Genomic DNA, 23,906 nt, shown 5'->3' with positions numbered 1-23,906 from the left:
GTTTTTCAAAGTTTTACGGCTTTCTTATAGGCGATGCTCGCGCGCGCGCGCGAAACTGCATCAGCGCCGTATGTTCTTGCACGCTTTCGAATCGCTCGGAAATACATACTCTTTTAATCGAGTGATCTTAACGCTCTTATACTTCTATAATAAATAACTATTGGGAAAGGTTAATTCGCCAAACGCGTGTGATTAAAACTCGGAGGAAGTTGTTACAATCGCGCCGCGGCTTTTGTAACGCGCGAAATATTGTATTTCGTTACGACTTCTCACACACTCCGTTTAAATGCAATTTAATGTCGGACAGGCATCGCGGAGCGACGTGGGCGGCCACAACGACTCGTATACGCAGCGTGTGTGTGTGTAATCAAACTCTCTTTTCGTCGAGGAAGTCCTCCGGCGTATAATGTACACGCCTCGGTTTTGCAAGTCAATGAAGTGGAAATCAGTATACGAGGCTTGGGATCTTTGGAAAATAACATTTTTATTTCTCTCATTACAACATGTAACGCATTGTTCGTAAATCATCCAACAAGTGATGTACGATTTACAGAACACTATAGACAGATAATACAAATTTTTCGAAGCGGTAAAAAAATAATCATTTATAGCAAAAACTCTCTCGTCATTCATAGTTACAAAATATAATACGATACATACATTAAATAAGATTAGTTATTACACATATATATATTATACAGCTGCTTACGTGCGAATATTTTTGATAAACTTTAAAGTTAATACAATTTTCGAGTGATCGTAATTTGGAGAACATTTACAAGTCCCGAATACACCAGAATCGAAGCCAAATTCTTCACTATATCAATCGAGTATCGAGTATGGCTAAGTGTGGTGTTAGTCTGCAACGCCAGCGGTAAAACCAAGGCGAGAAGTAACAAGAGAAACTTGAAATTTCTAAAATCATTAATATCCCGATCTGGTATAAGTAATCGAGCGATCTTGACAAATGATCTCCGGTACCCATGATAAACTTCTCATCCCGGCACTTTCGCGCAGCGCTGCAGACGCTAAATAATCCTCAACACCGCAATTCGCACCAAAAATTGCAATACACATTCCTCCGTGAAAATCACCTCGCTGTATACACAGTCATCCAAGCGTGCAAACATCGTTATCAATCCTTCCCTCGATCGGCGATTTTTACGAAGAAAAAATCAAGAGTTTCTCCAACTATACACATCCTAATGCGCAGACTTGCTCGGGTGAGAGTAGCCGCGATATATATGTAGAGGCGCGGATAGTTCATAACATAATATTCTCTCCGCCGCGGCGAGCGAGCTGAGGTTTGCTGCGCTGCAGTAGCGCGCAAGTGCAAATTACCATGGCAAACTTTCGCACGTGTTCGCATGCGCGTCGACGCGAGACTGTCTAAGCTATACACATATGTGAAAAGAAAAAAAAATCCCGGGAAAATCATCCTCTGCTTTTTTTTTCGTCGTCGCAGCGACAGTTTTTTCAACGTCTCTTCTGGTTTTTCTCATTTTTTTCGACGCCTCGCCGACTTCTCGCGATGGTTTACATTGGAAATGCGTATGTACACTGACTATGTTTATACAGAGGGAATTAAGAGGGTGGACATCGTAGAAACGAAAAATCGGCGAAGAAGTCGGCGACGCCGTCCGGACATTTACTATCTACATGTAAGACTATATAACTATATGATATGAAGAAAAAGGTATGACGAGCGCGACAGACTCGGCTGAAATTTCCGTGCAAGCATCAATTAATAATAAATATTATTAATTAACAAAGTTATACATTACGTATCTTAATGACTCCGATATATCGCACGCGCCGTTACAACGCGAGACGCACCCGTTTTACGCACACTCGATCGTTACTCAACTCTCTTTCTCTCTCTCTATCACGCGTACACAATGTAATTGCACATCCACTCTATACGTGCCGAGAAGACGGTGAAACACGCATGCACAGACAGACATGCAAATGACGACGGACTTTCTTCGATTTTAATTAGCCCCCTCTCGCGCGTGCGGCTCTCTAATTAAGCGAGATTTCGAGGATGAAAAATAAAAAAATAGAAGAAAATAAATGGAAATTCCGTCGCAAGTGTACGATCCAATCGTGAGATCACGATCTCGGCATCGCGCGGAGGATCGGCGACCTCGCTCTCCCGTGCATCGCCGCTCACCGCTGTCCTCGCGGCGATCGTTGCTCCGTTAATCGGCTCCGTGTGCATAGATTCGACGATCTTCTAGAAGGGCTAGTAGAAGTAGGTGTAGAAGGCTGGAAAATAAGAACGATAAGGGGTCGTTATAATCTTCACCGGAGGTATGAGGGGACGCTGCAGGGGCGTTAGAGCCTTCCCCGTGTGCAATCCTAATCCTGAAAAAAAGAAGAAGAATCGAGCGTTCGCATATGAGAGACATGTAATGAGTATTTTGTAGTGTATTCGCACGGGTGCGGGGGTTAAATTTAGCCCGAGAGTTCAATCCCAGCTCTGCCGACATCGTATCGTACGTGTGTATTAATAGGAAAAATAAGAGAAAAGCGAGGAAATTCGAAAGGAGTTCCAAACCAGCGGGAATGCCAAAAAGCAGATAGATACAGAGAGATACACACGCGCTCGATAAATCAGTTAGTTCCAAATCCCGATCGGGGTTGACGGGCGCGACAGGTCTCGATATGCAAATGAGTGTGTACACCACCCACGGGAATGTCGCGCTGCAACTCGTATACAGCGAGCGATTGATACGTATATAGTGGCATCGTGCGCTGATCCGCGAAGCGGCGTCCGGAATGTCAATTGGCAAATGCGATGCTCAATTAAGAGAATACGCGAGTGTATACAGCAGGTGCAGTATATACATCGAACGTGCGCAGCTCTTTGCGACTTCATTAGGCTCTGATGGATTTCTCGGAAGAGCGCTGCGCATGGATTCGGCTGCGTGTACGTAAAGCTTCGTGGTGGTTTTAATGGAAAATCCGTGTAATTAGAGCTCGTGACGTGTGTGCTTTTAGACGGATAAATTTGCGTTATAATTGACAGGTGGAAAAGGTATATATTGAGCGGAGAGAGAGAGAGAGAGAGAGAGAGAGAGGGACCTAGAAACCTCGTGATACATATATTACGGCGTACACGTGCCTCCCCGGTAATTGCCGTTTTCTCAAGAAAGTAATTACAAATATAGAACATATACTTATAAATAAATATACGCGCGATTATATAAGCCCTCGTCGCTGGAGAAATTATTGTGTCCATAACGGGCATTATTCGATACGCTTTGATTACGTCGTCTATCTATACAATCCGGGATAAAAAGCCATACGATTCGAACAAAGACACGGCTTTCGTAAAAGCGCAACGCGGAAGCGAAGAATCGCTAGCGAACAACCGATGCACCGCGGCCTAATCGAGGAAAATGACACACGCGCGCGTACCGTCATCGACTCTCTCTCTCCTACAATGGAAAGTGCAGCTCGAGGACTGGGACCTTGACGCTCCGAGATCGGGACCCTGGACTCAGGGCCGTCCCTTAGGATTGCGAAACAATGCGCGCTGCTGATTTTGAAACGGACTCCGCACTCGTAATTCACGTGTTCGCAAGGACCGTCGGGTTCATTAGCGCGAGCTCTCTCTTTTGGAACACAAAAACCATTTCTGTTTTCCTTGATATATACGGCTTGCGGTAAATTGGCAATTTGTACGAGCTGCACCGTCCGCCCTTTTGCAGATAAACGCGCTCGATATGCGCTTATTTTAATGTCACCGTCCGCGATCACGATCATTCCGCAACGAATATAAGTAATGGAATATTTTCCCAGCGATACGAGTTTAAGGCAGTAAAGTCTTTAATTGAAATGTGAGCGGCCGTGATACCGCAGCACGACGCGGAATACAAATGCGGAGAGAATATATAGCGAATTCCCTGGAGCTAGAGCAAAAGAACCGTAAGCCGCTGCGAGATCGCCCGAGGCGTCGAACTTGAACTAGGAAGATCGTTGCTCTCCTGCGTCGAGTCGTCCGGAAGTATAATACGGAGTCGCGCGCGCGCGACCTTGCTTCGCATTCGCCGACCTCGTAACACGCGTTACGTGGCACATAACACACGTGTGTGCGCTGTAGACACACACGATGCATGCGCGCACGCGGAAGGTTAAGAGCGAAAACGAGTTCTCCGCGTATAGAAGTCTGTTGCGTATAAAGACACCGCGCGCATACGGCCACTTTCACTCCCGGCGAGAGATGCGCCGCGGTGCTAATCGCTGCTTTTATGCTGGATGATTGATCGGCGCAGAGGGAAAGGGATGTTGTGTTTCCTCGTTGCTTTAGGTTATAATTTCATCATTCTGTGGGTGTGTGCGCGAGTGCAGATTGTGGATCGCTTCCTTATTAGGCAGTGGGATCCTCAAGTAGGGAGTAAACATTAGAAACCAACCGTGTTTGGATCAGTGTGTGGTTATAGAGGCGCGCAGCTGACGGCGATTTATGAATCGATTACTCTGCACACCGTAAGCCTGTTAATTATACCGCTGTACGACTTCCTCGTCGCCGAGAGACTATTTCTCTCCCCTTATAAAGCCATATAATATGATAAATAAATCCCAACAAGCAGTAAATCTCTCCGGTGCATCTAATCCAGAATCTATATCGACGCTCGAATTTCGATCTCGACGTCCCTCCACCGAAAACAATAGCCTCTCTCAACATATTATATGCAGAAACGGAGAAAGCGCGTTCGACTGTCGATCGGACCCGATAAGAGGCGAGAGCACGAGAGCACATAATACACAGCATTACGTACACGTGTGGAGCTTATCGGGCTGCGATCTGATATGATGGCAGTGGTATGGCAAGGTTTCTTTTTGCGCGGATTCTCTCGGTACCTCATTACGGGGAAGATAGGATGTATAGTCGAAATTGGCGGAGAGACCTGTTATACGAGGTGGATAAGGGTAATAAGGCTGGAGGACCGGCCGATTCTCGATACCGATAAGGGATTATTACGTGAGGACTTACGTAAATGTACTTAATGGTGTGCCGAGGGTATCTCGATGGGTCGGGAAAACAACGAGTCGGAAACTTTTTGATTCTTTTCGGTATTTTGGACTGTGTGCAACCACGTTCTTATGTTAAACATATACGATTGCGCGGACAATCGCTGCGATCATCTCCGGATAGAGATGCGAACATCGCTCGGTACATTATATTCTAATATTAGTCGACAATCATACCTATAGGTGCTTTCATCTACTGCCATACACTAGAGGTACATTATACACTACTCTCCATTTATGGCTGGAAACCGCTTTTCAATTTCAGCCCGGGTCAAGTAGTTAGTTGTTAAAAATTTCGTTCCCCAATACCACTTTCGAATAGATCGCCAACCGGAATTACCCCTGATATATTAGCCATGGGTGTGCGTGCGTAGCCTTATCATTGCGCGAGTGTAGATTATACGCTCCTTTATTATTATCGCGTGTGTTAGACCCAAAAACCCGGTATATACATTATTTATACCCATATAATTGCAAAACAGCCACCAGGGGATCCAGGAGTTAATTTAATCCTTATAAGTGATAAATAGCTTTTATTCATTGCATAAAGTTAATTAATAGAGAAAGGAGCGGCAGGATGGACGGGTGTATAATACAAGATATCACGTATAGGACATGAACAATCACAGAGTTATAAATATGTACACGTGCTCGTTCCATGTGTGACTGGCACCTCAAACTGCATTTACGTCAATAACCGCTCTCTTTCTCGAGGCTTTCGCCGGGTGTTAGGTTTATTTACATCCAGGTAATCATAACGCGCCAATTTTTCTCTCATCTTTCTCTTATAAATAGCTGTGTGTCTATCGTAAAATACTATAACGGTCCGCAGGCTGGAGAAGGAGGAGACAACACTCAGGACGGTCCGATGGGTTTACCTGCGTTGGGGGGCACGAATCCGTAGCCGCTGGCTCCGACGATGACGCCGCTAGTGTCGGCGGGGTTGCCCGGTGGGCCTGGCGGGAACAGCACCGGTCCTGCGGACAAACATTTGCGCAGATTAGTACTCGGCTAATTGCACCGATACCGGAACGTTGCGCTTTTTCAAAAGCCCGGCAACGCTCTAGCGAGAGAGTGGAACAATGTATGCATTCGATGCCGAAAAGCCGTAAATCATGTTTATTATATCGACAATCCGCGATAAATATTGAACCGGCACTTTCACCGCTCTCGAGAAAGTAAAACGTATACGTGCATTTATATCGCGCGAAAAAATTTTCTGCATTATTAACGACAATCCGTTCGGGCATCCGTCTTCGTTTGTCATTATCAGGACTGGACAGGGTTGTGCATACAGCGCACACGAATCTGTTTTCCTTCGCGATGACACCGCGCATAACCGTAAGTCAAGCGGCGAGTTTACTGCCGCGGGAGCATAAATTTTTCTCTCAAGTATGTAGGTAATAGGAAAAAAGCTCGCTGTGAAAAATTTGCTAATTAAAGGCCGAGCGCGCGCGCCGTTACACTTTTACAGCTCGTTTTCTATTTAACGATTCTAACAGCTACGCGATGTGTGCGTACGCGAGCGAATCTCCCGAAATCGCTTTTGGAAAGTATGTGCGGAGCTCGCGGTGTATATAGCAAGGACGCGTCAGAGAAAATTTATGCCGGTCGACGCGCAATTAGCGGCTGTCGAGCTTATCAGTAGCGGCTTGTAATGACACGCGGTCGCAGTGGCGTGTTTTGGATCGAGTGGAAGGGCTCTGCAGTCGTTATGGAGATCCGGTGACGAGTGTCTGCGGTGTGGATTGTTCCAGGCGCTTTTTTGCTTCTGACTTTTGTCTAGGATGAATGAAGTCCTGCTCGATTGGTTTTCACTCTTGAGTGAGCTCGTATTGGATGTAGGTATTAATACTTGGAAACTTTGGAAGACAAATTCGATGTTTCATCAGCTATTGTCTTTGGATTACCTCGAAATTTACGATCGGCTCGGGGGTTTCCCATCTTTTTACGACCGATATCGTCTTCGGAGATAAGAAGTAGTTCGCAATTTTCGAATTAAAATGTGGTCGTACGCGGCAGTCCCACGCGGTGTACCAATATAGATTCACCGTCGAATTTCGACAGCCCTTGCAAAAACGAACGAGCTCTCATTAAGAGCACCATTGACCCGCGAACGAGCGCCTGTATCTCCGCGAAATCTCCTTTCGCGCAACAGCATACGCGACGTAATTAAATTCCACTCTCCGCGCCGCGACAAACAACGCGCGAGCTTTTTTCCACTGTGCCGCTCAGATCGCGAGCGATGATCACTTTATTACGTGTGCGCGGTGCTATTACACCGGAATTTCGCGGCGGAGCGAAATCGTAACAGCGGCGGCGGCGGCCTTCACGGTCGCTGCTCCTCGGAGAGTGACCTACGATCGCGTGTCCCATGGTCGATATCGTCCATCGATCACCGGCTTCGTCAGGCTTTGAATGTATGAGAGATGGAGATAGGCGTTCGCGAACATGTTAGAGCGATGATCGGATCGATCAGATATACCAACTGCTCTATATCTCTGTGTTACCGCTTGTTTCGATAAACGGCGCGTAACCGCGTAAGTATACGGTGGCGCAAAAGTGTGTTAAACCGTAGGTCGATCTCGCGGTAATTAAAAAAACGAAACAGCCCGCGATTAATAAGCCGACGTTCTAATTCCGAAAATTAGCGATTGCCGCAGAGTAGCTCATATGGAAATAAAAAACGCCCGCGTAATATGAATCAGCGGGGTTACGCGTGCGCTAGCTGCGGCCAAACTCGAAAAACTAGAATCGTGCCTTTTTTCACGCCTATATCTCGTCACGTGTATGTTGCACCAGATACCTACATACGTGTTTAATAACACCGTCGCAGCTCGAAATATCGCGACCGGCCAACGGCTCACTCGTGGGAGTATAACGTAAGAGACTCTACGCTGCGTGCGTCTACGTGAACTTTTCGCATAATCCGAATTCGCATGCGAATACCGACGAAGGTTAGCCGATTAATCAAGTCCGCTCTGTTCATTCTCTCGCGATCGCTCTATTCGCGGCCGATCGAGCGTGCAAAGCAGCCGCTTCCGGCTTCGCCTCGATATACATACTTACGGCAGCTATGCATACACGTGCTGGGAATGTTTAAAAGGGAAAGATCGCGTTGTGCACAGCTGCTTTCTCCTGGCCGCCGTGAAAAAAAGTTCTTGAAAAAAAAGGGAAAACAAAGAATACGGCGCAGTAGCGTGCGAGTGCAGTTTAGTTGTTGCGTCCCACAGACGGCTGGAACAGAAGCGCGGAAAATCGTCGAAACGGAGCCGAGCAAGCGACAATGGCCGCGACGCTCTCGTCGTCGGAGGGAACGCGCGCAGTCACGTCGCGAATTTCATAACTAGTGTATTAAAGAGAGAGAGAGAGAGAGAGAGAGAGAGAGAGAGAGAGAGAGAGAGAGAGAGAGAGAGAGAGAGAGAGAGAGAGGGACGAAAGGAGGCACGCAGCTCGCCGTGTACACGCAGGCAAAAAGCGTCTGAGAAATTAGCCAATAACTCGTTTAAAATAATTAGAAAAAATCGTCTGAAAAAGCCGCTTCAATGCCGAGTAAACGATTGTTTTTTTTTCTCGCTTGGTGCAATAATTCATGCATTAACGAGGACTTTGCTTTGTTTTTCTGTATATACACGGGCTGGAAAAAACGTCGCTGAATCGTATTTCTTTTCCAACGAGCCGAGAGCAATTACCTTACAAATTGATCGGTAGCCGGCTTAAAACAGTTGTTTAAAAATATAACGCGATCGGGTTAATATTATGCCTCGTGCATGACCGTATAATACGGGCAACCCGTTCGTCGGAGTCAGTCGAGCGCGAATCGCCGAATTTTATTTATGCCAACGTAGATATTTTTAGATAAATTACGCACCGCGAGAGTTCGGCTCTGTGAAAATGCGCGGCTATTACCGATATTATCTCGTTTAATCTTATAAACGGACGAAAAAGACCGCATCTATGGAAAAGCACAAATATATATTTCAAGATTTAATCGTTGCCGTTTCCATTATCCGCTCTCGCTTGAACATAGCAGTGCGCGACCGAAAGCTATATTTTAGACTTCATTAGAAATTCATTCAGTGCTCGGGCATAGAGCCCACAACGTAGCACTTACGAATTTTTGCAGCGACGACCGACACACCGCGTATTTGCGACTTTTTCCAAAGAGAACGTTGCGCAATGAGAAAAGCCCGCCATATAGGCATACACACTTGAAAATTTCGAAAAGGCGAATCAAGCCGCGTATAAATTACACGTCTCGATCAAGTTTGTTGTTTCATCCGGCGCCGGAAAAAAGCGCAACCTGTTCTCCGTCGCGGTTCGAATCCATCGGCGTCGATCACGAGGGTTTGTTTTGCTTTTTGCTATATACTTACACAGCCGGTGCGCTTGATCGATTGTCCGAGATACATAGGCAATTAACGCGCGAATGCTTACCGGTGTTCGATCGCGGGTCCCTGAGATTGCTGGGCTGCTGCTGCTGCTGCTGCCTGAGGTAGGGTCCGAAGCCGGCGAACAGCTGATTATAGTTCTGGGCCTGCGCCAGGCTCAGCGCGATGGCGAGGATCGTGGCGAATAGAACGAGCTGAAATGGAAAATTCAACGATTAATATATAACGGCTGATGAGGTTTATCTCGCGTTCTGCGAGGTGAAATTGCTAATCAGAGACTTTCACCGCGATACGTCCGCTGATTATTTGCTCTTGCTTGCGAGGATGCTCGCATTGGATAAGTAAACGGTAAGTAGTCTCGAGCACGAGATATCGTTCGAGCTATTAATACACGAGTTTACGTAATTAAACAACGATCTTCCCATATAGCCGCTTTTATAAGGCACGAAAGCTCTTAAGTATCCCACACTGCTCGGCTCGACGCCGCTTAGCATTAACAATATATCAATAGGTATACACGATTTGAGAATTTTGCGTAATTCTAGAGGCGTAAAAATCCGCCTCGACTTTATGTAACGAGTCGCCCAGTTATGGGATAAAATTTAAGCCGCCGCCGCTGTGCTGCACTCACTTATCGAGAGAGCTGCACTGCATAGTTGAGTCACGTGCGAGTGTCTCATGAATTTTTTGAAAACTGCTTGTATTCCCTAATCAGTCAAAAATCCATATCGCATTTCATCGTGTTCGACCGCTGCTCTATGCGCGAGCTGTCTCGTAAAAAAATCAAGGCTCGCTCGCTCATCATAATGGAATAATTAAGAAAGAAAAAGTTCCCTCTCGCCGCCGATAGGATCACTTTGAATTATTAATATACGCGCGCGTTAACCAACGATTTCCTTCCACTGTAGCTCTCTCGCGGCTTATCTCGTACGTACGCATGCGAGCCGTCTCTCAATTTCCCTCGGATAGTTAAATTGCAAAAGGGGCGCGCGCGCGCATTTAATAAAAGCGTCGTAACTTTGCGTAAACAGCAAGGTCGAGCGCGCGGGGATTCCTTACGGTGCGGGCAACGCGTGTGTATAATCAATTAGTAGCTGCCGCGTATAGGAATTTCGCAAGGCACAGTGTCTTAAAACGAGAGCGATCGTAAATTCGTGATCTGTTTCTCTCTCCGAGTTGTGGGATGTTTCGCCGAGCTGATGTCGCAATCGATCGCGAGAGAGGCATACCTGCGCAGATCCTTAGGGCGAGAGCTTCGAATAATGGATGAATGCGTCGACGCGTGGAAATGTGCGCCTCGCGATCGGCTTTGGAATTCGGTTCGCGTGAAAGGAGCCGATCGGTGCGGAGAGGAAAATCTCGAGTGATTCAGCGAATAATTCATTACTCCAGCGTCTATTAATTAGATTCAATTACATCTGTTCGCGAGTCTATTAAAAAGGCTAAACGCTATAAAATGCAGATTAACATCGACACACTATCGTATACCCGGGTGAGGAAGTATACATTTTGCCCGCATCATCAACACGCGGAAGGATAACTCGCGCAGTGAAAAGCGCATAGTCGAAAAATTAATCGCGTTCATTATACAACGTCCTTCCCGCATTGTGCAGCAGCAGCAGCGTCGAATACCCCCCGGAGAAGAAATCCAAAGCGGAAGAACAGAGCTCTCGACTGGATACACGGGCAGCTATGCGCAGCGGTAATTAATGTCCCGAGGCGCCGGTTGGCGCACACTCTCGGTGCACTGGTGTGACGTTAGCTCTCCGCGCGGCGTATAATAAATAGGATATAAATCTAATCGTCGCGTTTGTTACCGGCGCTGCACAAGACACACGCGGATCGGACGTGTTGTACGTGAGTAGAGAAGAATTATTTATCGTATCGAGGGATATCCGCCGCGAACTTTATAGGCGCACAAATCAAGCCTCGCGATAAGCTTGGTTTTTTTCGTTCGCTGATGAGATGTAAGCGCGCGCATGTGTTGGTTTTCGAGTAGCCGGGACATAAACTTTGATTATGGCGCCGACGTATGTTTCGATGGATCCGTTACTCAATGTAATTGAGGCAATGCCATAGTTACAGAATACCGGAGGACGAGTGCTAACCGATTTTTAATTTCTCTTCCGCGATCGTAAAGTCGCGCGAGGGAAATATAACCGTTGCCCAACCCGTGTACTCATCGTCAGGCTTTAATGTTCACGCGAAGACGCGAGAGTTTGTTATTGAATTGGGAAAGACGGCGAACGGAAGCGTGAAATCCACGCGACACTGTCTCCTCGCAAGAGAGCGTATGGAACGCCCGAAGAGAGATTACCAGCGGCATAGCGCGTAAGTGTTGTACCACTTACCGGTCTCGGCTATGCCTGTACACACGCGCTACGAGAGTTTCACACGTTGCTCGCTGACGCAAGAGGCTTATATCTCCCGACGACGACGACGACGACGACGATGACGATAAAGTCGTTACGCCTATTTTATCGCTTAATTTTTCGAGAATAACGCGCATCTCGCCATACGCAGCGCGTGTATGAGTGAAAAACGGAGTATCATAATATTTTTGTGCAATCGAGCGATACACGGACCGCAAAAAGGTTATTACGCTTTTTCCGATTGTCTCTCGATCGCGGGAAGAACTGCGTGGGTAAGTGTATATAACGCCCGATTCCACGCGGCTCAAGCGTATGATTGAAAACGCGCGTAACTACATAATACACACACTGCCGGTCACGTAGGTCGGCAATTTTTGTATTAAAATCGAAGGCTCGATTTCCAAATATCCTTTTGTGCGGGCTCGCCGCGAGAAAAAGAGCATCCCTAAGTAATTTCTTGCCCCGAAATCGATTTCGAAATGTATCTCGTGCTCGAGTGTGGAGGACAATAATCGATACAAACCGCGCGGCGACGTGAATCTCGCCGTGTGCCTTTTTTGCGTCGGTCGCAAAAAGTCAACAACGCTGTGTGTATGTACCGTGTGCAGTGTCGGAGACCGCACGGCAAAAATCTCATACGCGTTTATACATACATACACGTCTAAAAGGTTAATTTCGATCGCGTTGGGCAACGGCTCCGCAGATCGGGGGAGAGCCGCAAAAAGAAAATATCAAGAGCAAACGTGTGCTCGGAATATATCGGCGAACGTATGTACGCGTGTGCTCTCGACTGGTGCAATCGCGCGAAAAAGCCGAGCCATTAACATGCGAAATAGCGATACCGATTTTTCGGCTATGCTCGCGTGGGATCGCGGTTCCCCTCGCTTATGTTATACACGCGAGACCTTCGCGATCGCGAAGCCTGCAATCGATCGATCGATCGGTATAGATCGAGAGGAGAGTCTTTATTGGACGGGCACGATTCTCCGCGAGGATACGTGTTTATGGAAGGTCGATCTCGTTCCGCAAGCTGTGTTTTGTTCTCCGTTGTGCGAAAATGCCGGGTATAGCGTAACGAGCACTTGAGGTAGAGAGATGCGATTGGACAGCCGATCGTGATGTACGCGGCCAGAAAATTACAGGCTGACGCTTGTGTGCTTTATAAAGCCATTGTGTCTGGGTGCAGTGCTCGGAAATTTTCCGAAGAAAATACCACAGACGTGTACTGTGCTGGATGAATCGAGTAATTATTATGGTTACACATTTAAATAATCGACGCCGACTGACAGCGATCGATCGGTATCGACGCGGGGAACGTGTGTTTCTCTAACGAGCGTCGTGTGCGACAGGTCGTAAAAATAACGCGATCGGTAATTAACAGCGAAAAAATTAATGACTTTTCTCCGGCGCGTGAAGAAGCTCGGCCAATCGTGTCAAGTTCGTCATATTGCGGGATTATTACAAGCGCATGTTAATCATCAAAGCGCGCTTCGCCTTGTGTCCGTTCGAGTCGCGCTCATCGTTCTCAGCTGCAGGTGCGTTACGTACGCGATATAGGCTCGCTTTTTCCCTTCGCCGAGAAGGTGCGAGGCCGTCTGCGCGCGTATACGACACACATATGCGATCAGCGTGACCCGCGAGATCGAGCCCTCGCGATACACGTCCTAACGCGGGATTGGAAAATTGCGCTTTCAGGAAAAGCCGCCGAGAGACTATCCGCGCACGTACTTGCCGGGATTGGATAACGTGTGTAGCCGGCGTGAATATCGCGGAGGAAATATCCTACGGTTGTTGTTTTTTTTTCCGAGGTTCTTGTTTATATACCTTTAATTGGCGACTGCTGATCTTTTCATCCGATTTTCAAGTGGGCGGGACGACTCTGTAATGGCCGTTAATTTTATGAGCTTTAATCACGCAAAAAGGATACCGATCGCCGACGCTATATAGAATTGAATTTTCATCGAAAGCTGTGTATGAAACGACCGCGACTTTCATAATGAAGCGGTTCGCTGGAAAAGGCTGTAATTACTACAAAACGATATTCTTCCGCGATAAATCTGGTTCGCGTTACGAAGTAGCCATGCAAATTATATTCTCTCGCATTCGCAGCTGATTTCCGATTACACCCGTGTGTACGCGCGCGCACGCATATTAGAGCAAACCCAATTAAATCAGCCAATAATGTAATAACAATTCTCTCCGCACAGCGCGTACAAATAATCGAAATTGATCGACAGATCGGTAAGCCTATAGTGACTAACTCTAGGTCGTCCGAAAAAAGCATACTCTCGCACGCGCTCAGAATTTATCGATTCGCTTACGAAAAAAAAAACCTCGCGAAATCGAAAGCTCGTTTTGTTTTTTCCAACTCGCGTTCGCGTGCCTTGCCCGTGGCTGATAATTAGATTTTATGCGAGATCCCAGCGATAAGTGCACAGGCGCTCGGCCGTTTTAATATTTCTCGGCTCGGCACTTGCTTCCGCGTGTGGAAAGAAATTATACGCGCAAACGCGTGCGGCTTTATTTATCGGGCCGACGCATCGCCCGCACGCGCCGCCGCGGCTTTTCCGAGCGCGGGAATAGTGTACTGGCGTCGAGAGGGAAATTCAATTCTTATAAGCTGTAGCTTATCGCTATCGAAATAAGCCGCGCGCGTGGCTATCTATACGGTGTACCGAGTCAAATGAAACGTACACGCTGCGAATAAAGACTTATACGATATTGCTTTCCGATCGAGATCTAGCAGGTACTGTTTAAACTTATATACTGCGCTGCACACAACACCGTCTAACGATTCTATTTATACTGTGCGTATAAATGCGTCGAATATATATATATATATATATATATATATATATATATATATTCCCCCTTTGTGCATGTGTACGTTGTCTTAATGCGAACAGATTGCGCAAAAGGAGCGCACACGTGACAAAACGTTATTTTCATAAATTCCTTATTAGCAGATACGTGCGCGAGCGCGAGGGCAGGTTCATTAATATTTTCGACCCTCGCTATAAATACCGGATCGGGAAACTGGTCTTTGAATTTCCGTCGATTTTTTTCTCTCCTCGTCACGTGTATATAAATTTTAAGCGAATAACATATCGGTGCACATTTTGGAAATTTGAAATCTGGAAGGTTGAGTTTGGTGCAGCAAGTATACTATAGGATATTCAATTTTGCATAATCCTTTGGCTGCGAGTTAACCGGTTTTTACGCGGAGCACACGCGAAATTATGAAATTCAGGGGATTTATCAGCGCAATTAAAGCCAAAACCGATTAAGTGTGCCGGTCGCATGTGTGTATGCAAAACAAGGCCAATCGGTCAATCCCGGCTGATACACTATCGTCCCAAAAACAAAGCAAGAAATCGGACGTACAACAACTCTCGCGCAAGCACATAGGAGTCCTTATGTAACTCCGAGTCTATACCTCGCAGACGCAGCTATAATCGAATCGGCGAACTATATAAAGCCGGGATCGGTTGCGCTCAATGTCGTGTACACACGGAGTTAGTCCATTCCCGGCGGCTCGCTTGTAATTTTATCATTGTTAGCTCGCGGATTCGCCGGCGTGTTCCCTTTCCATGTTAACACGGGCTCGAGGCGTGAATCGAGACTGCGCAATAACTGTATATCCTTTTTTTTCTCGAAAAAATCGCTGAAAACACCGGTTTCGGCGGAATTCCAGCTTATCAAGCCGCGACTTTTACTTTCTCGTTCGCCATTAGAAAACACACGCGTCTACACGTACACGCATGCAAGTGCAAGAATCCGCGGCTGTGACGTCATACGATTATCCACGCGCTGTGTTGCGGCGCGTTATGGGAATAACGGTTTTCAAGGCGATCGATCGTCCGCTGACGAGTATAATACAGCGTGCACAAATACGGTAAACCGGTAAGAGATTTTCGAGGAAGGATTCTCGCGCACGCAGGCTATACGTCTGCGAATATAATGGGAAATGAAGGGGAGCGCATTGTCTGCGCCGATTTGAATTAAAAGTGGAGCAGTGTTTTTTTTTATCTGCGCGGAAGGAGAAAGTTTAGAAAAACTGCGCGCGAGGATAGAGCCCGCTCGTTATACAATGTGCAGCGCATGAAGGCCGTTTATGCCTATCGAGCGTATGGTGCACTGCATAGACGCATTTTTACTTTGGCATTACGTGAACTCTGTAACCTCGTTTCTTTTTCTTCGCCGACTTCCTAAAAAAGACAGCGTACACTTTTTTTTTAACACCCAGAGCGCGATAAGTTATGTAAAGTCATGCAATTTTACTGCAGCAGCACAGTCGAAGAAATAGTTCAGCTCGATAATCTATTACACTTAATTCGAGCCACTCGACTGCGATGTATAAGTGGGAGAGAGAAAAAAACGGCCGAGTTCCGGAACAAAAACAATCCAATTTCGCGCATATAAATCAGCCGAGGGATTTCACGCCGTGATATCGGAGAGAGAAAATTGCAGCGGCGGCGCTCTCGGGTGAAAGCCAGACCGCCCATCCTCATTTCGCGCCTAATGAATTGATTCGCCTCGCTTCCGTGCAGACACAACGTAAGCTCCGTCTCTCTCCTCACAGGCGTGTTGCGTAAAGGGAAGGAGGAAAAAAACGAAAAACTCGGCAGCAGAGCGACGAACGCCAGATGAGTCCGCGGAGATTATGATTTATGGAAGACGCCTGCGTTTAACGAGCTTAATCAGCCGCTTGAATTTTCATTCAGCTGTCCGCGCTGTTTATATCGCGGCTCGATTGCGATAAACGGGGATAATTAATACACCGTAAACGCTTTATCTCACTCTCGCCGGCTGGAATACCTCGTCGAGGGCATGTGAACTTTCCGCTCGTATATAGGCGAGACTAAATTCTGACGCGTGAACGCGTATGTGCTGTGCATACTACGAGTAACTTCGCATGGGAGTTTGACAATCCGCGTATAATAACTCACGCGATTGAGACTAGTTTGAGAGAATTATTATTCAAGATCAGTTTTTTGCGCATATGCCCGATGCATATCCTTATGCTCGTTCGCACGTGGCTGATTTATGAACTCGGAAATGTTTCTGTAATTAGTTACATTTGTGTATCCGAGTATTTCTAACATATTATAATATTCAGTTGATACTATTAATAAACGCACTGTATCAAAGGTCGGCCTCTGCGGGCGCAGCCGAGAATCGATCGAGATCGTGAGTCGCAGCTTTCGAATACAGCGCTCTTGAAACTTTATAATTCGCGCTTTCCTGCGTATCGCTGGCCACCTGCTATAATCAAGCTATCTCTCGCTCTCTCGCGGCGTTTAATCGAGAACGTTACATTTGCAATTTCACCCTCGAGTCTCTCTCTCTCTCTCTCTCTCTCACCTTGAAGCTCTATTATGCGTCGCGGCGGATCGCTTTAACCGGCGCGTACGCGTCGATTATTATTATTTAGTAAAAGTGTGCTCGGGCTTATAATTGTATCTATCTACAAGCGGACAGGACGACAATACCTTGCCATTAGAGCACATGCACAAAGTAGACACACAGCGAAGTTGACCCGATTCAGTCAGGCTCGACTTCGCAACGAGTAAATCACCGCCGGCAATTTTTCGCCCTTGATAAAGCGCGATTTCACGTAGCCACAACGAATAAGAGCTCAGGCGAAGCGTGTCTGTGTGTGCATTACGCGTATTGCTGTGTATACTCAAAAATCGCCTCCTCGGAAGAGAAAATCCGCCGCGTAAGTAGATCCGGACGTCGAGATAGGCGAGAAGAGGAGAAAAAAATGTAATTATATACGGACGTACAAACGAGCCGAGCGAGCGAGATCGTTATCGTCCGAGGCGTCGGCGAGCTTTGGAGCGTTAAAATCGGGCTGCTGCTCGTCGTTGTCCGCGCGCAGCCGTCCGCGTCGCGATTGTTGCCACTTTCGGAAAAAACACACAACAAAGTCAATGGCGAGCTATGCTGATGCCGGTTCAGGATAAACCCGCTTAGTCGCGGAGAGAGATAAGGAGGAAAATTTCGCACTGCTGCTGCCGGGTTTTCCAGTTGGAATAAACGAAAGTCTGCAGGCTGATTATAGCGCAAGACGCGGTATTGGAAGAGATCGATAATTACACTCTGCATACGAATAGCCCGCTAACGTGTGAACCGAAGTATTCGCCGAATCGAAGTCATCGCGTGCGCGCAAAAAAAGAATCGGTTAGAGCAACGGAGAACAAACAAACTGCGCCGGTAACAAAAGACCGCGCACGTTATGATAGTTGCAGCGCTGTCTAATTATCGCGTGCGGGAACTAAAACCCATGGCGCACACAGCTATCAGCATAGCTACGGGCGCATAGAAACGAAACGTTGGCGCGAGCCGATTATTTACATGGCTGCGTTTATTACGCGTGTACCTGTGTATGTGTGCGGTGGGGACTTTCGTTTTTCGCAACAGTATAGCCTACACACTGCACTGTGTTACAAACACGCCCGCCGCGCCGCGCGTGAGCTGAAAAATTTCATACTGCCGTGCCGGCGGCCGAAGAGAAAGAAAGGGAGAAAAACGTAACTGGATATTAGACGCAGCCCTGATCACCGAGCGCATGGCAGTGAATTGCTTTTAAGTGTTTCTGTCGTTGCTCTTACGCGGGAAAGAGAATCGAGCGAGAAGGCGTGCTATTAACGCATTGCTGTAATTTACGGGGCCTTGATTTATGCCAACAGACCAATATACAGGCGGCTGCTTAATTTACAGCTTGGCAAGGCTTGTGTCCGTATAATGCGTGTCGATTTGTATACCTACGTTTATTCAGATGTTTAGTCAGATGCAGCGCTCTTTAATTGCCTGTCGATATCCTGTATACGCGCTCGTGTCGATTTCGACCTCAAGATCGAGATCGGGGTGTCGGCGCCGATATGCGGTACACACACGCGTAACGAAACCGGCAGCCGGCGCGAAAGAAGCCATAAATCTGGACTGGACACAAAAGCACGCGTCTCCGCGTTGAAAGGCTTAACGAGCGGTGACAATTAATAGCGCCTGCAGTCGACAAATCCGGCCGATTTATCGCGCTCTTAAAGTCAGCGCGGCCGGATTAAGGGCAAAATTTACGCGCTCCCGAAGTATCTCTATTTTTCGCGATTCCGCGCAAAGGGACAACCGCGGCGAGAGAGTTTCACCGACAAATTCTCCGCGTATACGTTCACTTTGCATAAATAATTACCTTATCTCTCGGCGAGCGATGGCTAAAGGCTACAAGCGGCCGCGAGCGTGGAAAATGAATATCTTATCGAATGTCCATAGTGCGTGGGCTGATATACACGCGGTACACGTAAGAGCCGCTCGCACAATGGGAAATTTGTAAAATCAATTAAGAGCCGATTTCTCGACATGAGCAAAGTGTACGCACTGGGAGACGTTGTCACGGCCAAGACAGATAGCCACGATCGCGGCGACGAAAAACCATTTCTCTCTCAAGCCGTTGCAGTCACGGCCGATCCATTTTCCGATTTTTTCTCCTCGGCGCCCGGTCCGCCGCGGAGAAATAACATGCTCGGTACCACCTATACATAGCTCCGGCGCGCAATAACGCAACCGATATGCCGCTCGGCTGAATTTATTAATCACGTGCTGAATTTCCGACTGATAAAGCCCGGCTTTGCGCAATCTCGATATGTATCGGCTATTATCCGAATTAGAGAGGCCGTAACCATATGGTTCCACGAAAGCGAAGATGTCGTACGCTTCCTCGCTAGTGAAAGTCAAATCGGAACTGGTTAGCTCGTTACACTCGGTGATCGGATAAATATTTGGATTTCGTAACGGATCATATAGTTATCATCTCGTAATGTACCCGCGTCAGCGATACATCGTCTTCTTTTACGACTCCTTCGATAGAAAGTTAATTTATTGGCCGAGAGTGAATTCTCGCAGTTGCGCTATCGAGCTGACGTTAATTGTACGGAGGAGAAAGATATACCCGTAACACAATCGAATACGTAAATTCCCGAAACTCTCCGTATGGTAATTGCCAGGCTCGGCGAAAACGACATTCATCGCGAAATACCACTAATTTTCTCGCGGGCGAAGCGGAGAGATAAAGTCGTCAAAATCGCGCCGTAAACAAAATCGAATTACCGCGGGAGGAAAACGCCACTGTCACCACGTCGACTGCTGCAGCAGGAAGCAAAAAAGCCTCGCGGCGATTATGCCACTGTGCACAGAGACGCGTATACGTATAAACGTTCCGCGCGCAGTCTCTCTCACTCTTAGCCGAGGGCAAGGCCGTCGCCGCTCGTGGACCTGTTTCGCCTCGGGCCATGAGGCTGCGCCGCGCGGTGAATGAATTGCCGTGACTCGCGGAAATCAGCTGCTGCTGCTGGCGCTACTGCAAGTTTATGGACTGCTGACCCCGCTGACCTTCTTCGGATTCCGCGTAAACTCTTTGCGGATTCCCCCTCGTCGTTAGATGACTCTATACCGCGATTGTTCTCTCTTTATGGCTGTATCCACGTTGCGTTAAGGCCGCGACTTCGACTTTCACACGAGCTTTTGATCTAGAGGGGATTAGCGAGGATTTTTCGGGGGGCTTTGCGAAATTATAGCCGCGCTCGAGCTGTGTAATTTGATTTCGAATTTGCATTTTAATAATCGACCCGCGACACGTTGCGCAAGCTCTCTCGCATACGTATAGGGACGACGATTCTTGCCAATCGCGCCGGGCTTTTATAAGCCGCGACGCGCATAAGGGCGCTTACACGACGAGACGTCAGACATATCGCGCGAGATCGGAATTATCCGCCGATTCCTTTTATTTTTGTCGAGCACGCGGGCTATTAAGCGGCTGCAGCACAATGTATAAAGCCTCGCCTGATGCAACGGTGATAAAAGCCGCGCGGACGTATGCACACGCTCTTGCCACACTCGGATTGTCAATTATAACAGATGGTAATGAGTTGGTAAATGGCTCGGATGAAAAAGGAGCAAACTGATGCACGTATCGATCGCCGACGTCGCAATAAACGATCGGCGTTTATTTTCGGCGTATAGGAAGCAAAGGCTGCCGCGGAACCGAAAGTTATTCGCGATATGCAAAAAATCCGACGGTTTCGTAACAATATATACGGATGCAGAATGTGCATACGGTTAAAATGATCAATATGTGTGCGCCTGTGGCATTCCGGGCAACCGCTGCTATTCGCGTTATGCGGCAGCGGTGCAGAGCTGCGGTTAATAATGCCGAGTGTTTTTTGTACTTTATTGTATACCCGAGAGAGTAATTTCCGAATAAAAGCTAATGAAATCGGAGATGTAAAATTGAAAATTAACGCTGTATCATCGGGCGGAGGTGAGGGCCGTTTATGTAAGCTCTTAAGTGATTTACAAGAGTGAAATGGAGGGGTGTATGCTTTTTTCGGGATCTCGAGAAAATTAGAATATGATTGCAATTACGTAAGAGGAAAATGAGCTGATAAACAATATACGATTTCGTGTGAGTAGTTATAACGGTCATGCACATGCCAATTGTGAATTGTTTTCAAGGATAGCCCGATGTTAAAGTCAGCGCACATGAATTATGTCACATACGTACATACTCAAATAACGCGCAGAGAGCGTGACTCGAAGAAAAAATTTTCCCTTCAAATTAGAAACGCTCGTTTTGAAACTGTCGCGCCTAATTTTATAATTGCACTAAACGCGACCCACCAAAACAATAACACACACACGCGTGCGTTCCAGTTTTCCGTTCCGGGCGTGTTGCGCAAAATGTCGCGGCATCTCGTAAAAAATCATCGCTCCTCCAAAGCGAAATAATGTCCTGCTTCCACACTCACGCCCCTGTCGACGTTGCTTAACGTAACCAAAACAAAGACACTCTGGACCTGCGTTGCCACAACGTTTCCGCGATCCCGACGAAGCAGCATCACACGTTAGTGGCCGGTAGCGGCGTTACTCAATCGTATCCCGGGCGAGAAACTCAGACTCACATACTCACGGCGAGATATATCTCTCTCTCTTTCTCGGCTGCAACGCGCCATAAAATACGCTCTGATTCGTTTGATTGTTTCGCGCGCGTAATTTCATCGGACCACGCGTATAGTGTGTGGTGCCGTTCACTGTAGCATTTTAGTGTCCCGCGCAGAGGCTAATTAACTCTCGGGACTCGCGATGGACTTCGTTAAGGAATATACACTTAATACGAGGGTTTATGGCTGATTTGATTGTAGGTGGACGGGGGGAGCGCGTAATGGCTCCGCTCTGATTTTGCAAGGTCTCCTTTTCAGCTCTCAAAGTGTAATTGAAGGGTTCGCTCCTGTCTATCGCTAAGCTGCGTGATTATACCGAATTAAGCGCGAACATTTAAATTCGAGAGCGATCGAGGTTAATTAAGAGTGTTGTTGTTTTTTTTTATTTCCTTCGCGCGCGCCGGGAGGGGAGCCAATAATTTGGAAAGTTTTCAGTAGCCTAATTCCCGAAAGAAAGTCGCGAAAACTCGTGACGCAAGAGGCGCAAAAAGATAATTCGGCAACTGAATTCCGACTAATTCGAATCTCCCGCGCGCGGATCCGGATGCCGATTATCGCCTGTTATGGTAATCGTTCCGCTGCTTTCGAAACTAAAACGCACGTGCGTTTCTTCTAATTGCAACCGCGACGGCGTGGGGCCTGATTACAGTTCCGACACGCGGTCATTGTTGAATCGGAATGAAAAAAAAACGCTAATACCGGGCAATTATCACGCCCCGACTCCACTTGGCTCACGCCCGCGCGCGAGAAAGTCCTCGTCACTGTAATCGAGAAGAGTAGCGTATCGATGCTCGGCTTCTCTTTCCTATCGCGTTTATAATACACACGGGAGCCTAAAGACGTACAGACACATTTACGCGCGTCTTCGATTTAACGATCGCGGCGCTTTTATCACACTTTCGCCCGACATGTGCGCGGCGCGCGCGCGCGCACCACTTTCATCCTCGAGCGGGGATCCCGCATGTCCGATGCGGTTCTTCGCTGTGCAAATCCGAGCCGCCGTGGCGGGAAAGCGTTATGCGTATGGAAATTAAAATGGATACATGTATCGTGCGGTCGGCTTTCTGAGAATTACGCGCGCTTAGCCGTAAAAAAACGCGGTGAAAATATAGCGCGTTGGGTGTCTCGCTACTGCAGTGTGTTACTGGTCTTACGATTGTCGTAGTTGAGTCGTTTCTTTTAAGGTCTTCTCGGCTTGGAATGGAACGAGGGAGAAATCTATAGGTCCCCCCCCCCCGCCCCTGCGTAGATGAGTTCGTAATTACGGTGTAAATTAAAACGTTAAGTCAATTGCAGCGCCGGAGAAAATTGCTTGGAAAGTCCGAGGCTCTGATACCATTACACGCGTTAATGAAAAGATCGCTGGAGCTACGCATTTCTCGATCGAAAAAAAAAATCGAAAATTACCCGCTTTGCGGAATGAAAGCTCTGGATACCGCGTGCAGTAAAAAGAAAAAAAGTAAAGGAAAAAATAGTACTCACCAGTCTCATGTTGATCTTCTTCCGGGCGTCTCGCACAAAATCACCACAAAACGAAAAAAAGAAGCGGCGCACTTATGAGATACGACTTTGTGTGCAGCAGTAGAATGCGCACAGAAGAACCGCGGCGCTATCCGCTTAGCGCAGGACTGCTGCTAGCTTTGGAGTCGGCTGGCTGGCTAACCGTGGCGGCGACGGCGGCTGCGGCGACCGCTGCTTGGAGGGGTTGGCGAGAGTTGCGGCGGCGGCTACGGAGTTTCCTTTCGGATGCGGAGATGTGCTGGCGCTCGGTAGACCGTCTCTCTGTGCGTACGGCGTCGTAGCTCTCGGGTATTTGCTTGGAGGTGGGGGCCTCGGCAGGGACTTATATGCGAGCTCTTGGAGGTCGACCCCCCCGACGAAGAGGACCTCCCCCCCCCGCCATTGTCTGCCCCTCGTGCCTCGCATCTCGCTGTTTCACAGCAGTAGTGTGCTTGGCCGAGGGTCAAGGTGAATATCGAGAGCGACTTGTCTCTTTCCGGATTGCCGCGGAAGGGGGAGGTGCTGTGTACAGGATAGTGCGTCGATATTCGAGATTTCGCTGTACTTCGAGATAGGGTTGAAGGTTTTTCTCTGGTTTCGCGAGG

General features: G+C 47.6%; 1 protein-coding gene across 2 annotated transcripts; it reads right to left on the bottom strand.

Annotated features, from left to right (window-relative positions):
• Positions 1–465: 465 nt before the first annotated feature.
• Positions 466–23,620, bottom strand: LOC100120369. 2 transcript variants are annotated; one of them, XM_001608027.6, is made up of 4 exons: positions 23,284–23,620; positions 9,478–9,625; positions 5,919–6,017; positions 466–2,367 (listed from the first exon to the last, which is right to left on the bottom strand). In XM_001608027.6, the coding sequence occupies exons 1-4, from the start codon at positions 23,290–23,292 to the stop codon at positions 2,246–2,248; spliced, it is 378 nt and encodes a 125-aa protein (XP_001608077.2). In that variant the 5' UTR covers positions 23,293–23,620; the 3' UTR covers positions 466–2,245. The 2 variants fall into 2 exon arrangements, with proteins under 2 accessions (XP_001608077.2, XP_003425308.1); XM_003425260.5 differs by having other exon boundaries at positions 466–2,268.
• Between the last annotated feature and the right edge of the window lie 286 nt (positions 23,621–23,906).

This window comes from Nasonia vitripennis, chromosome 5, assembly GCF_009193385.2.
Source record: "Nasonia vitripennis strain AsymCx chromosome 5, Nvit_psr_1.1, whole genome shotgun sequence".
Lineage (NCBI taxonomy): Eukaryota > Metazoa > Arthropoda > Insecta > Hymenoptera > Pteromalidae > Nasonia > Nasonia vitripennis.
The sequence above is the reverse complement of the archived record's forward strand: the minus strand, read 5'-3'. Positions and strand labels throughout refer to the sequence as shown.

Excerpts from the sequence above, each read along its gene's own strand:
- LOC100120369 (XM_001608027.6), bottom strand. Across the intron at positions 6,018-9,477 it reads GGACCCGCGATCGAACACCG|GACCGGTGCTGTTCCCGCCA; the intron begins GTAAGCATTCGC and ends GTTTGTCCGCAG. Across the intron at positions 2,368-5,918 it reads ATTCGTGCCCCCCAACGCAG|GATTAGGATTGCACACGGGG; the intron begins GTAAACCCATCG and ends TCTTTTTTTCAG.